The 14338-nt window shown below is 61.4% G+C and overlaps 3 protein-coding genes across 6 annotated transcripts; 2 read left to right on the top strand and 1 right to left on the bottom strand.

Annotated features, from left to right (window-relative positions):
- Positions 1-2995: 2995 nt before the first annotated feature.
- FOXH1 (forkhead box H1) lies at positions 2996-5144 on the top strand. The gene is made up of 3 exons (XM_037048956.1): positions 2996-3253; positions 3592-3696; positions 3814-5144. Exons 1-3 carry the CDS (start codon positions 3080-3082, stop codon positions 4633-4635), a joined length of 1101 nt encoding a protein of 366 aa, XP_036904851.1. The 5' UTR covers positions 2996-3079; the 3' UTR covers positions 4636-5144.
- KIFC2 (kinesin family member C2) lies at positions 5075-12103 on the bottom strand. 4 transcript variants are annotated; one of them, XM_037048825.1, is made up of 18 exons: positions 11746-12103; positions 11492-11573; positions 11158-11309; positions 10874-11012; positions 10588-10712; positions 10447-10509; positions 10242-10370; positions 9812-9889; positions 9587-9701; positions 9401-9510; positions 8841-8949; positions 8567-8724; positions 6819-6923; positions 6612-6733; positions 6372-6495; positions 6138-6267; positions 5773-6047; positions 5075-5732 (listed from the first exon to the last, which is right to left on the bottom strand). In XM_037048825.1, exons 1-18 carry the CDS (start codon positions 11842-11844, stop codon positions 5193-5195), a joined length of 2655 nt encoding a protein of 884 aa, XP_036904720.1. In that variant the 5' UTR covers positions 11845-12103; the 3' UTR covers positions 5075-5192. The 4 variants fall into 4 exon arrangements, with proteins under 4 accessions (XP_036904720.1, XP_036904717.1, XP_036904716.1 ...); XM_037048822.1 differs by having other exon boundaries at positions 5327-5676; positions 5791-6047; positions 11746-12102; XM_037048821.1 differs by having other exon boundaries at positions 5327-5676; positions 5791-6267.
- Positions 12104-12621: 518 nt separating this feature from the next.
- Positions 12622-14182, top strand: TMEM276 (transmembrane protein 276). Its single transcript, XM_037048989.1, has 2 exons — positions 12622-13218; positions 13411-14182. Exons 1-2 carry the CDS (start codon positions 13126-13128, stop codon positions 13894-13896), a joined length of 579 nt encoding a protein of 192 aa, XP_036904884.1. The 5' UTR covers positions 12622-13125; the 3' UTR covers positions 13897-14182.
- The last annotated feature ends 156 nt before the right edge of the window (positions 14183-14338 follow it).

Here is a 14338-nt window from a genome sequence, read left to right as displayed (position 1 = left end):
GGGGCGGGGCCTGCCAGGAGCGCAGCGGGCGGGGCGGGGAGGGGCGGGGAGGGGCGGGGCGGGGCGGGCGCGGGGGGCGGTGCTCTGTGGCAGGGGCTTCCTCGGAGTGGACGTGCTGGGGTTGGGGGGGAGGGCAAGTAGTCAAAAGGCTCCCAGGAGGATGGTCTTCTGTTTAGGCTGGGATTTTTATTTTTAATTATTGATTTTAGGGGGGAAACATCGATTTGTTGCTCCACACACTTATGCATTTATAGTTTGTCTGTGCCCTGGCCGGGATCAATCTAAGGGCATCCAACCTGCAACCTATGGGGACAACGCTCTAACCAACTGAGCTCCCCGGCCAGGGGTAGGCTGGGCTCTTAAAGAAAGGTGGAGGTTGAGCTGACAAAGAGACTTCCCGCGAGGAGGGAACACGCTGGGCGGAGGCGCAAGGTCCCCGTGCACTAGGGCCCTGGGAAGCAGTGGGACGACGGTTTAGGAGGGGGGGTGTGGTCAGGACAAAAGCTGGAAGCAACGGAGGACCATTGGAGGAGAGCGGGTGACTTAAAACGGGGAGGAGCCCGGACTGGTGTGGCTCAGTAAATTGAGCGTGTTCTCCAAACCAGAAGAGCCTGGTTCCATTCCCGGTCAGGGGACAGGCATGGGCTGTGGGCCAGGCTCCAGGCTGGGGGCAGACTAGAGGCTACCAATTGATGTTTCTCTCACACATTAAGTTTCTCTCCCCCTTTCTCCCTCCTTCTCTTTCTAAATAATAAATAAATAAAATCTTTTTAAAAAAAGACGTAGACAAGAAAAAGACTTACTTGCGACAGAATGAGGCTAGGAGGCCATAGGTACTGACAGCCTGGTGAGACACAAGAGACCCTCAACTAGACCCCTGGGAACAGAAAGTAGTTGGGAAAATGGGAGTTCAGAGGAAGCCAATGAAGCATGAAGGGAGAGCCTGAGGGAGTGGGAGCAGCGTGGTGCCCCACATGCACCATCCCTCTCAGCCCAGGCTTCCTCCTGGAGTGCACCCGTTACTCAGCCCTTCCCTTGGTTCCTTACTATGAGCTGGGCACGACTGTATGCCGCAGAGTTTCAACAGTTCAAGGAAATCACAGTAGGGTCTACACAAGAAAACTGGAATTCTCGGAGTAAACTAATATAAAGTGTGTCTCAGCTCCTGTGGCCTCCCTGGAGCTTGGGGGCCCTGGTACCAACACTAGCCACCACTGCCTGTAATGTCCCCCGGGGACAAACTTGCCTGGTGTGTGTGTGTGTGGGCAAACCTGGGCTTTGAGGCAGAGCACAGAGTGCAGGCCTTGATTGACGAGAGGCAGAACAACAGCTCAGATAGCCAAGAAAGACAAGGTGAGGGGACAGAAGAGGGTCTCGGAGTTAGGAGGACTGGTGAGTCTCTGGGTAGCTGCCCGAGGCATTTTGCTAGGACCACACCTTTGGGTCAGGTCCTATCCTGGCAAAGCCCTCAGAGGCGGTGGGGGGGGGGGCAGGCCCTTGTGAGGGTCGTTGTGGGCTTCCCCAGACTGAGCCTTCACTGCCTCTCCCAGGGAATGCCTCCTCCACTCAGGCCCGCCCCAACCAGCCTGGAGAGCATCTCCCTCCTTCTTAGGCCATCAGTTTTCAACCAACGTGCTTCCAAAAATTTTAAAGCACATAATATCTGACCACTTAGTCAGGGGCACCGACCTCTTAGTAAATACACGTTTTGGTGTGTTGCAGAATTTTAGTAACTAGTTTAAGTGTGCCATAGCATGAAAAAGATGAAAATCACTGCTCTAAACTAAGCCACAGGGCCTTGTGGCTGCTTAGGAAGCCCTGCCTGGGAACCCACACACAACATACCTATATTCACTCTCACCCAGGGTGAAGCCAGGTGGTCCTCAAAGACTCTCCTGGACAGAGACTATGATCCAAAGAGCTGTAAGGTCTGTCCTGAGAAGTGGCCAGCAAACCTCCCCACCCAGGAGACCTCTCTCCCAAGCACACCAGCCAAGAGCACTGCCCAGGTGCCCCCAAGGCATGATAGGCACCCTGCCCAGTGGCACCCCCAGAGCACCTGAACCCAAAGGACAGAAGAGAAGCAAGGCAAACCTGCCCTGGCTGGTGTAGCTCAGTGGACTGAGTGCGGGACAGTGAACCAGAGGATCACGGTTCGATTCCCAGTCAGGGCACATGCCTGGGTTGCAGGCCAGTTCCCAGCAGGGGACTCACAAGAGGCAACCACACATTGATATTTCTCTCCTCCTCTCCTTCCCTTCCTCTCTAAAGACAAATAAATAAAATTGTTTAAAAAAAAAAAAAAAAAGGCAAACCTGGCTCCAAGAGGTCCTCTGTGGCCTGCCTGGCCTAGCGCACTCAGGGCCAGTGAAACGGCCAGTGAGACGCCCAGTTAAATAACGAGGGCGGCCAGCCCTCAAGGCCAGTGGCTGACAGGCACCCAGAGGGGAGGAATGTGGTCTCCAGGGTTCAAGGGGCCCACTGAGGTCCTGCAGCAGCTCCTGAGAAAAATTCCCTGAATCAGCTGTGTCCCTCTTTTTTCCTGAGGTTTCCTCCACGAAGACCCACCAGACCACCACTCAGGTTCTTCCAGCGGTTTGGCCTTGAACTCTGGGCCGGCCCACCCCTTCTTGGCAGCTTGGCTAGGGCAAATCACTTCCCCATCTGTTAAATGGGAGCCTGAGACCCAGCCCGGACTGATAAAGTATCCATGAGTCATGGGCCCCTTCCAGGGGCTTTTCCTTCTAGCTTGCAGAGGTTGCCAAAGGCAGTCCAGGAGTAAGAAATGAGGCCTGGGTGGCCACAGGCAACCCCCACTGGAATCTTCTCTGCCCCTCCCTTCCAGATTAACTGAAACTTGCTAATTGTGGCAGCCCTCTGCCTGCTCCCCTCCCCCACTGCCTATTCCACCCTCCCTTTGCCTCCTCTCCCCTCCCCTCCCCCTTCCATCCGAATGATAAAGGACCCGGCCTGCTTGCCCCCGCCCGGCCTCAGGCCCTGCCCTGCCTCACCATCGTGCCCCATTGCCCTGCGACCTCCTACCGGCCAGGCCCCAGCCCACGTTGCTGACCTCCTCTTCATGGGGCCCTGCAGCAACCCACGCCTGGGGCTCCCGGGGGTACAGTCGCCCTCCCAGCCCCCTAAGAGGAGGAAGAAGAGATACCTGCGGCATGACAAGCCCCCCTACACCTACTTGGCCATGATCGCCCTGGTCATCCAGGCCGCACCTTCCCGCAGGCTGAAGCTGGCCCAGGTGAGAGGGTTCCCACTCTCCCTCACATTCTATGGTCCGACTTTTCCCCAGATCTGACCCCGCACCTACTCCCAGGCTTAGGCCTCCGCCTCCAAGCCCACCTGGCCCTACCCAGCCATGCCAGTGGGGCTAGTCCCGGTCCGGGTCCTGGGGAAGAGGGCTGAGGCACACAGAAGAAACCTTCCCACGAGATGCCCTCTCCTTCCTTCTGCGCGCAGGTGTTGGGGACTGCGCCCCCGCGCCCCCCCTCCCCCGCGCCCGGCTTTGGGGGAGGGGCGGCGCTGCCCGCTCCACTCTCTGGCTTACGGTGCTTGCTGAAACCGCTCCCGCGGTTTCAGATCATCCGTCAGGTTCAGGCCGTGTTCCCCTTCTTCAGGGACGACTACGAGGGCTGGAAGGACTCCATCCGCCACAACCTCTCCTCCAACCGATGCTTCCGCAAGGTGTGGGGCAAAGCAAGGGTCCGAGGGCCAGCCGGGGCGGAGGCACGGCGGGGGCGGAAATCCTGAGTATCTGGGGTCGGGTAGCCCTACCAAGCGTGCCACCTACATACACACCAGGTGCCCAAGGATCCTGCGAAACCCAAAGCCAAGGGCAACTTCTGGGCTGTCGACGTGAGCCTGATCCCGGCTGAAGCGCTGCGTCTGCAGAACACAGCCCTGTGCAGGCGCTGGCAGAGCAGGGGCGCCCGGGGAACCTTCGCCAAGGACCTGGGTCCCTACGTGCTTCATGGCCGACCCTACCGACCGCCCAAGCCGTCCAGTCCGCCCACTCCCCAGCTGCCACCCAGTGAGGGCTTCAGCATAAAGTCTCTGCTGGGGGACCCCGGGAAGGGAGCGCCACGGAGCAGCCCAGGTCCTGCAGGTTCCCTTTCAAGTAAGCAGGAAGCGGTGCCCACGCCACCCCTGCCCTCTGAGAGGCCTCCGTGGCCCCTCTGCGCCCTCCCCGGGACCATGAGGGTGGAAGGGGAGCCTTCCCACGGAGGAACAAGCCGGCCCTCACACCTTTCCCCTGAGCCCAGAGCCTGGCCTCTCCACTTACTGCAGGGTACCCCTGACCCAGGGGGACTGTCGGGTGGGGGTCACGGGGCCTCACTTTGGGGGCAGCTACCCACCTCCTACTTGCCCATCTACACCCCCAACGTGGTAATGCCCTTGGCCTCATTACCACCTACCTCCTGCCCCCAGTGCCCACCCTCAACCAGTCCAGCCTACTGGGGGGTGGCCCCTGAAACGCATGCCCCCCCGGGGATGCTCTGGGATCTAGATGCCCTCTTCCAGGGGGTGCCACCCAACAAGAGCATCTACGATGTGTGGGTTAGCCACCCCCGGGAACTGGCTGCCCCTACTCCAGGCTGGCTACTCTCCTGGTACAGCCTGTGAGGCTCCAGGGCTGGGGCTGCTTTTCTCTCCCAGCCCCACCCTTTGCTGCCTCTGACTTGTTGAGGGGAACCAAGGCCAAGAGGACCAAGAAGTGTGGCCACAGGGGCCTTGAAACACCAGGCCCCAGCCATGCTGAGAGTCCACGATGTTTATTGGACGACCCACCAAGGGTTGTGTCCCCCTGGGCACCACTCTGATGGCCAGACAGCCCCCTCCTACCCCCAGAAGCCAGGCTGGGGGGAATGGAGCTGCTTGGAGTAGCCTTTCCTGTCCCCTTCCTGGTCCCACCTCTTCTGGCCCTCTGTCCATCCGTCCATCTGTCACCTCCCATCTCCTGGCTCCAGGGGTGGGGGAGGGAGAACTTAATGGCGGCTCCATCCTGAAGTCCTGTCCTCCATCAAGTGACAGGGAGGGAGGTAGCACCTTTTTCTGGAAAGGGCACAGGGAGCAGGGCCCTACCTGGGTTGGGTGGTGTAGTGGGGAAGGTAACAGTAAAGGAATGTACCACATTTTAATGGCAAGTCTGATTTTTGGTGGCGGGGTGGTGACATCATGACTCAGACCAGTAGGCCAGAACAGGCTGCTCCGGGGTCCCCTGCTGTGCGGACAGCGATAGCAGCAAATGGTGATAAGGAGGGAGCAGGACCTGGGCCCGGGGGCGGGCATTTGTTCCCCGCCCCAGCCCCCATGCGGAACACTCCTCGCCGGGAGGGGCTGAGGGGACAACTCTGGGAGTTTGGAGGGCAGGGGCTTTGCTGCCTCTGCCGGCAGAGGCGCGACCCCAGACTAAAGGAGCAAGTTCCCTGGGGGCACACAAGCCGAGCTGGAGCCACTGTCTGGGCTGGGGCTTGGAGGGCTGCCCGGGGACGGTGTTGGGGTGCAGGGAGTCCCAGTGAATGGTGTGTCGGTACTGAGGGAGGAGGGCGTCCCAGAGCGCGGGGCCCGGCGGCGCCGAGCTGGCCCCAGCTCCACTTGGCCCACTCGCTCAGCGAACTTGAGCGAGCACACGGTCTCGCCGAGGTCCTCTGGCCGCGTGGAGATCTGCCGGGGAGCAGCGCCGGTGAGCGGCCCCTAGTGGGCGGCGCCCGCATGCAAACCTCTCTCCCCCGCCCTGCGCCTGCCCCGCGCCTGCCCCACGCCTGCGCCGGCGCCCACCTGCAGCAGCAGCACCACTGTGGCGCCGGAGCCGAGTGCGGGCTGAAGTAGGCGCGTGAGCTGCGAGTCGCGGAAGGGCACGTGTGGCCGGCGGGCCCGCAGCGCGGCCATCACGCCTCCCAGCGCCAGCAGCGAGCGGTTGATGGTTCGGGCCTCCCGCATACGCTGGGCGTCCTCAGGGTCTCCCCGCGCCCTGCAGGCGGCCCCCGCCTTCCAGGCACGCTCGGATCCGGCCAGGTCCACCAGGTGCAGCGTGCCTGCAGGAGCGAGCGAACCTACGTGGAGGGAACTCCAGTTTCCCGTGTGGTGAGGCCCCTCGCAGGGCAGGGCGCTGGCTGGCGTGGTACCTGCGGTGCCTGAACCGCGTGTTGGGGATGCTGCTCGCAGCGTCAGCGTAACCAGGGCATGCGAGCGGGAGCTGTGCTGGTTCATGGTGGTGGCGGCGGTGGCCCGGTTGCTCCTCCCCAGGCTCAGCATCTGGAGGATGCAGGACAAGGCTTAGCCTGCTATGGGGACCACACCTCCAGGTGTGAGCACAGGCCAGGGCCGTGGAGGGTCGCGTGCCCCCTGGGTAGCCTTACCTGGTTCAGTGTCTCTAGGTTGGGGACATCCCAGTACGTGAGGCCGGCCACTTGGAGTCCCCCCTGGCCTGGAGGGCCCTGCCTCACGACCAAGCGCTGGGGAGGCCCTGGGGCTAGAAGGTCCCTGGTGAAAAAAGTAAGGGCTTAGTTCTGGGGTTCTTGGCTTGCGGCGGCGGCGGCGGCGGGGGGGGGGGGGGGGGGGGGGNGCACAGTGGGAGGTAGCCAGGGCACAACCCTGACCTGACAGCCTCGTTGTAGATCTCCACCATGCTGAGGGTCACACAGTGCCGCCCTCCCGTCCTCATCTCCCGGAACAGTGACTGTAGCGCCCTAGGAGCTATGCCAGGGTCCTCAGGTGGGCCCTGGAGATGGGTGGAGCGCCACATTCGGCTCGAGCCCCAGCACCTGGCCCCAGGAGCCACCCAGAGTTCCCCCCTCCCTTCCCACCTCCATGCTGTAGGTCTTCCCGGTCCCCGTCTGACCATAGGTGAGAATGCAGACACTGTAGCCTCGGAGGCAGGACAGCACAGTAGGCTCCAGCTCCCTGAAGACCTAGGGGAGTGGGAGAGCATTTTGAGCCCCTGGCCTGGGGAAAGGTGTAAGGCTTGATTCCCCTGGGATGGCTGGGGTGGGAGTGGGGCAGTCCACAGGAAGAGTGGGTTTCCTGGCAGGCAGAACAGGCTCCCTGAAGTAGTCATTTGCAAGAATTTTCCAGGCAAAGAGAGGGCGGTGACAGTGCGCAGAGTATTGGAGTCCTGGCTACCACTCGGGAGGCCAAGGGCATTAGCAGTCAGGAGCCTGGACACTGGGCTCACTGCCCAGTTCAAATCTGAGGTGCATGATGGCCGAGGTTCCCCCACCCAGGAGGTGGGGACTGTAGTGGCACCTGTTGTGGGGGTTAGGGGGGCATGCCCAGAGGGTGACACTGGTGCTTGGCACACAAAGGGTGACTCCAGAAAGGGCCCCGTAGGTGGGGGTGTGGAGGATGGTGGCCAACCAGGACTGCTGGGACCTGGGCCCAGGGAGGGTGTGGGAGGCAGCGGTAGGGCAGATGGGGCTGGGTTCTGTGTCCCGTTGCTGCACCACCGGGACCTTGTGACCGCAGCCTTGTGAGTGGTGACGTGGCCCGCTCTCGTGCACAGGAGGCTAGTAATGGAATGAACTGTTGGTTCTGCTGGAGGTGTTGGCTGCTGGCCATGGGGGCAGAATCCAGAACTGCAGTTGGGTCCCTAAAATTCCATGACTAGAAGGAAGCCTTGGGGGCGACAGTGGTGCCCTTGCAGACCTGCAGAACAGTGGCAGGTGCCTTCCCTTCTTTCATTCAGTTACTTATGTTGGAGGGCCCCGTCTAGTACCAGGGGCCCATGCAGGGCTGCACAGTGGGGCTGAGGCCTGGGGTGTGTTGGATAGAGTGGTAGGTGGGAAACAGCTGTGGGACCCCAGAAAATGGAGGAAGGGAGACCTGGCTACCTTTTGAGGCCAACAGGGGTCTGAGTTCTGCCCCTGGCCTAATCTCCTCCCGGGTCTGCCTCCATTTGCTGAGCTGTGGAAGCTCTACCAGCAAAATTTGTAACAGATGGTGCGTGTGAAGCGAGGTGCTGGTGGGCTGGGCTACGCCTCCACTTTTCCACTGGGTCCAGCAGGAAAGGAGGGCAGCACCGGCACAGGGCAGTGGAGAGGGCCGAGGCCGAGGCTGTAGGCTGGCCTGCTCGCCAGTGCCCTGCTCTGTACCCTTGGTCACAAAGCAAGGAAAAGTCCTCACAGTGGCCAGACTCTGGGCCCCACAGCCAGTGACACCTGGGGGATGGTGCCAGTACTGTCCCACTGCAGCAGCAGCAAGCTGTGCTCCACAGCCAGCTCTGTGTGAACGGTGCCTATCACCTCACACAGGTTCATAGTCCTTAGTTTCCTGGTAAAAAATTAATTTTGAAAATGTTAACCTTCCATGTAAACCAGATGCTTCCCTTGGACCTGCAGAGCTTGGGAAGAGGGGGTGGACACAGAGGGGAAACCCTGGAAGGAATAACGGTGCCCGGCTTGGTTGCCAGTCCTGCATCCGCTTCCTTCCCCTTCCCTGCTAGAATCTAGCCAGTCTTGCTCCTGGGAGGGCAAAAGGCAGGGAAGGGGACCAGAGCCCCTGGGGACTCCTGGGGCCTCTGAGGGAAGCCAACATAGGTGCAAGGGTGGAGCTTCACCTCTTCCTGGCTGGCATCTGGAGGGAACACCCAGTCCAGGCAGAATCGACGTTGGTGCCCTCGATAGCAGGTGGTAACCGTGCCACCTGGGCCGGGCTCCGAGCTCACCAGGCTGGAGGGTGTCCCTGGCCGCAGCCGACACAGCACGCGGATATTTCCTGGGGTGGAGATCAGGTCACTGGGCTGCCTCCCAAGCCCTGAGGCATGGAGAGGCTCCAACTGCTTCGGTCTGCTGGCCCCACTCCTCCATCCCTGCAGTTCCAAGTGGCCATACCCTTGAGCTCCAGTAGCCGCCCTGGGCATCCAGTTGGGGGCCCCAGCTGCTCTTCATGGAGCTGAGTCCCAGCCCCACTGTCTGACAGTGCCCCTAGGGCCCAGGATACCTGGAGGAACAAAGATAGGGGCAAGCCAGTCAACGGGGGCAGCCAAGGAGCTGGGGTGGGGTGCTAAGGGCAATATGGAGCAAGGTGTAGCCACCAGCTGTGGTAATCCACAACTTTCAGGGGCTCAGGGTGCCTGGGGGTATCATTCAGTAGTTCTGGGATGGAGCCCACAAGTCAGGAGGACTGTGGGCAAGGACATCATCTGCCTCCTCTGGGCTTCTTGACAGTCCTGTCAGGGACTCAGTCACCTTCATTTGCACAGGACAAAAATGAGACTCAGAAGTGAGGTCACACCCTGGGTCACAGGAGCTGTCCTGGTTCTGGAGCCTACAACCTCCATTAGAATAGGCAGCTCCCTAGGGGTGGGACGGAAGAAAGGGGTTCCCCAAGGGAAGGACAGTGACCAGGCTGACCAGGGAGCCCCACTGCAGAGGGAGCAGCTGGTCCTGACCTGGCCCCGGGCCTCGCTCAGTGAACCCTGACAGCTCTGGGTAAAGGTGCTGACCAGGCCTCGGAGGTCCCCACAGCCCTGACGGAGGCTGGCCATGCGTGCCCGAAGTCCTGGAGAGGGAGGGTGCTTGTGAGAGAGAGCCTGGACCCCGTGGGCTTCCCAGGAGCCCGCCGCCCCAGGCCTTACCTGCCAGCTGCCCGTGCACCTGCTGCAGCTCCCTTCTGCAGCTCTGCTCCGTCTCCTGCTGGAGCTGCTGGAGGGCCCCCTGAAGGCCCTGGAGCTGCAGCTCCTGGACCCCCAGCTGCCCCACCCCACCCCTGTCACTGAGGAAATAGGCACTTACCAGGCCCTGCCTCAGACGTCCCCTTCCTGGTGCTCCCAGTCTTCCCAGCCCCTGGGCCCAGTACCCACCTGGACTCGGAGAGCTTCTGTGGCATCCTGGGCCTCCTGGAGCTGGCCCTGGAGCTCCACCAGTGTCTCTGCCTCCTCCTGCAGGAGGGGTGGGAGCCACGTGAACTGTGGAACCAGGAGGAAACTTGGGAGGGGCATTCTAACAGCCCCATTTCACATAAGGGGAAGTCAGATCAAGAGAGCCAGTCCTGAATCCATGTAGGACTTTCCCCCAAGTCCCTTGTTTGCCTGGGGTCAGTCACTTGGAGGAGCCATGCGGGTGGTGGAGGTTGTGAGGGGGTTGTTCTCCCATGGCCATCAGCCTCCTTGATGGCCCTGGCCCTGGCAAGTCAGAGAGCCCCCTGCCTCTGTTCCAGAGCACCAGGTCCTGAGGGAGACTAGGTAAGCAGGAAAGCCAGCTACAGAGGACAGCAGCAGCTAAGGAGAATACCTGGGGGGCCCTGGTATAAGGGCCAGGACTCCAGTGCCTCAGAAGGTCCTGAGTGAGGATCAGACTCTGTTTCAGGGCCTCATTCTCCAGGGTCAGATGCTGAACCCTTTTCTCAGAATCTGTTGCCCCCTGGAGGAGAGGAAGTCATTTGGACTGGCCCAAAAGCCCCGGCCCCTCTCCCCTCCCCTGCTTGTACACAGCTCACCACTCCCAGGTGCAGTTGGCCCAGCCCATCCTGCAGATCCAGCTGTTGCTTCAGCTCCTCCAGCTGGCATGGAGGAAGGAGGTCAGAGTGGCAAACCTCCTCCCAGCCTCCCCAGTGCCCACCACTTCCTAGGCCCCTCACCTGTCCAAGGATGAGCTGTTCCAGTCGCTGCCAAGCCCTCTGATCCTCTTCCAACTGTGGGACCTGCTGCCCCTGGGCCTCACCCCTCAGTGAAAAGGAAGGGCTTTCTTCTGGGGATGTGGGTCCTGGGGTGGGACATACCCAGTTAGGACGAACTGAGGTTTCTACCCTGAAGGGGAAGCACCTTGGGAGCAGGGCTTAGGACCCTGCACTCCAGGGCACTCAGGTTCTGGTAGGTTTCACTCCATGCACACACTCTCTTTTCAACTCACTGCTTCTTACGCACCAGCTGGAGTAGGGGGCTGAACCCCTGAGGCTGGCTGAGTCCCCTGGGGCAGGGCCTGCCTCCCCCTGGGGCTCCGCATCCATGCCAGGAGGGCCAACAGCTGACCAGTCACAGTCAACAGTGGAGGGACATCACCAGGCTGTGAAGGAGAGAAGAATCAGAATGCAGGAGACGGAGGCGGGCCAGGGTGTGGAGGTCAGGACTGGGGAGAAAGGACAGGTTGCTGGAGAAAGACCCCTGGCCCACTCACCCATCAGCCCGTCTCACCCATCAGCCCGTCTCACCTTGCTCAGATCTGGAGGATAGCGGCAGCTCTCTTCCGCCCCCAGCTGGACTGAGAGGAATTCAGCAAGGCGCACGAGAGCTTCCTCCAGGGAGACCTCGGCCAGGCGGCCCTCCGCTCCTCCTCCCGGCCCATCTTCTGACTCCGAGCGGCCTGCGAGCCCAGACAGTGAGAAGGGAAGTCGTGCTGGGTCACGTGGTGACCCAGAGGGCACCTGTCGGGCACCTGTCGGGTCTCGCTTCCAATGAGGTCACAGACACCTCCCCCTCTTTCGGACGGCGGGGTTCTCTTATGGCCTGGGGGACACAGCGCTCGGGATGCACGATAGCACCTACCGACCAGGCCGGTCAGCTCGGACCAGAGTTCTTCAGGGGGCTTGTCAGGGCGGCGGCTACCCTCGGGTTTGCAGCTGGCGCTCTAGGAAGGGAGCACGGGAAGCGCCTGAGGAGAGGCTCGCAGCCTCCCTCTGGGGCTGAGGTCTCTGATGGCAGCACCAGAGAAAATACGGGGATCCTCGGCACAGTCCTCTCCGCAGCGCTAGCCCTGGAGACTCACGCTGCGCTGGCCTGCACAACCCGCCCCCGCTCACCTGGTTGGGGTCCCTGGGGTCGGCGGTCGCCTTGGCCCCGCCATCCCTGCGGAAGAGGCTGTAGAAGATGTAGATGAGCAACGAATAGAAGGCGTACATGGGAGCGCGGGGCGGCAAAGGGCCCGGCTTCGCGCCGCCCCGCGTCCCAGCGCCCGGACTCCGCGCCCGCTCGCTTGCCCGCAGCAGACCCGGTGCGCATGCTCGGGACGGCCGCCCCCACGGCCCCGCTCCTGCGTGTGGAGGACGCGCGCCGGAGGAAAGAGGTGCAGAGACAGATGTCCCCGGGCCCACACCAGGACACCTGCCCTGCGCCCCTACCCCTACTTCGCGGAGACCCCAGGCTGAGGTCACCCACGACCCCGCACCTCCTTTTCACGGAATCTTTGCCGGGTCTCCGAGCAGGCTTCCACTGCTCTCTCCCCTTAGACCCATCAGCCCACGGGTATCCTGCCTCCACTCCCCCTAAAGCCCCGCCCCCTTTCTCTTTAAGCCACACCCGTCGCATCGTCGTAGGCCCTTCCCTCCTCGCACAGCCCCTCCCCAAAACCTGACCCTGACAACCCCGCCCCGCCCCTCTACTCACAGCCCCACCCACCATTTCCAGCCTTGGCCCGCTCCCTTGCCTCGCGTTCCTCCTCTTACAGCCCCGCCCTTCTCTTCCCTGCCCCTCCCTCAGACTCTTCCCCCTTCCCGCTCCTCTTCAGGAGGAGCCCCTCTTCAGGCTCCTCCCTTCTCCGTAGATTTCTGCAAATCACTGGGTAATAGAACCCTATTTTCGTACAGCCCCGCCCTCCCCTCTACTCGTTGGCTCAGCCCTCTTCGCTCCGGCCCCTCCCCCCGACGCTCTAGCCTCCGCTCTTCTCGTTGGTTCGAGCCTCCACTGGCCGGGCGCGGAAGGCTGGGCGGCCACGGGCGCGCGGTGTGGTGGGTCAGTTCCGGCCTCTTGCTATCCGTTGCATTAGGGTCCCCCCCGGAGGGCCTCTGCTGTTGCACCTCCGGGGCTGCGTTCCGAAGACGACGCCTTCCAGAGCGCAGGGACCAGGCCGAGTGAGCCTGCGCACGTCCCGCGCCACTCTTCCCTAGGCCCGGCGCCCCCACTTGGATTCCAGGGCTCACTCCCGCCTAGCACAGTCCCGCCTCTGTCTTTTCTTTTCCCGGCCAAAATAAGTTTTTCTTCCGAACAGTTGTGTCCAGTGACCTCATAGCTACAGAAAGTTTCTGATGAGCCTATCCCAACATTCAGAAATGGGGCTCTGGAAACTGGGAGTCCTGGAGAGCCATCCTTAGCTCTCCCGGTCGTGGGCTTCTGCGTTCCTTCGTCCTCTCCAAAGTTGAGGAGCCCCTTCCTGTCTCCTCAAACTCACTACTGTCTTAGGTGCCATGGCACCCAAGCCGTGGGTTGAGTGGAGCATGGCCCTGTCCCACCTGGCACTGGGAGTGGTGTCTCTGCGTGCAGCTTTGAGCACTGCCCAGGTGAGTACACAGCCGCTGGATGGGGGAGGATCCCATTCCCAAAACCCGAGGACCTCCCAAGTGCTTTGGACCAGGGAGGGTGGTGGGAGGTAAGTGTAGGGGTCAGGCTTCCATGAGACCCCCTAAACCTTTCTCTGTTTAGAGTAAGCTCCTGTCCTCTTTTTCCCACATCTCCCCTCCCTGTGTTGACAGGCAAGTCGAGGGGCTGCTGCTGGTTTCCTGCTCCAGGCGTTGGCTGCTGCCACCATGCTGGCCTCAGGGCAGGGCACAGATGAAGACTGTCTTACTGGAGCCTGGGTGGCCACTGTCATTGGCCTGCCCCTTCTGGCCTTCGATTTCCACTGGGTGAATGGGGACCGCTCCTCCGCAAACCTGCTCTTGGGAGGAGGCATGGTGCTGGCAGTGGCTGGTGACCACCTTGGCATGGAGGGCCGTTCTGTGGCTGGTCAGGCGGTGGTGCTCGTGGTGGCAGTAACCATTCTCATTGTGGCGGTTTTCACGACCAACACTTATGGAATGTGGGGGGGCTTGATGCTGGGTGCTGCAGGCCTCCTGAGTCGGCTAGAGCAGGACAGACTGCTGTTGCTGCCGAAGGAGGACATCTGTCGCTGGGTCCTGGCTGCAGGGAACTGGGCCTACCACCGGGCCTTGCACACACAGCGCCTGCAGTGGGAGTGACGTTTGGACACTGCAAGGCAGGTGACTGGGTTACCACTTCCCCTTCTGAAGCCTCCTTCCCAAGAGATACAGATCTCCTTTCCCCCCAAAGTGGGCTTGCTGCAGAATGACTGGTCAGGTGTAGAGTCTGGGCACTGTCCCTCCTCTGGTGGAGAATGGGGACCTGCCTAGACCAGAATGAAGGGGGTGAGGTTCAGGCACATTTTGAAGCCTGGTACTGGGCAGGCCATGGTTGTGGATCCAGATAGAGGCTTGGTCTCCAATAAACCTTAGGGATTAAGCAAGACTATGGGGTCTGCCCATTCTTGAGAAGGATTGAGCTTTCTCAGGTTCCCAGGTCAGCTACTGGATTCCCTGAGCAAGGGAAAGGGATGTACTGGCAGCAGTCTGGGTCCTCACCCAGCCTGTCCTCCTGCTGGCCCCCAAGACATAATCCTGGGAG

This window comes from Sturnira hondurensis, unplaced genomic scaffold (genome assembly GCF_014824575.4).
Source record: "Sturnira hondurensis isolate 20B ecotype Veracruz unplaced genomic scaffold, ASM1482457v3 Scaffold0006413, whole genome shotgun sequence".
In the NCBI taxonomy this organism is placed as follows: domain Eukaryota; kingdom Metazoa; phylum Chordata; class Mammalia; order Chiroptera; family Phyllostomidae; genus Sturnira; species Sturnira hondurensis.
This window is presented reverse-complemented; position numbering and strand designations above follow the sequence as displayed.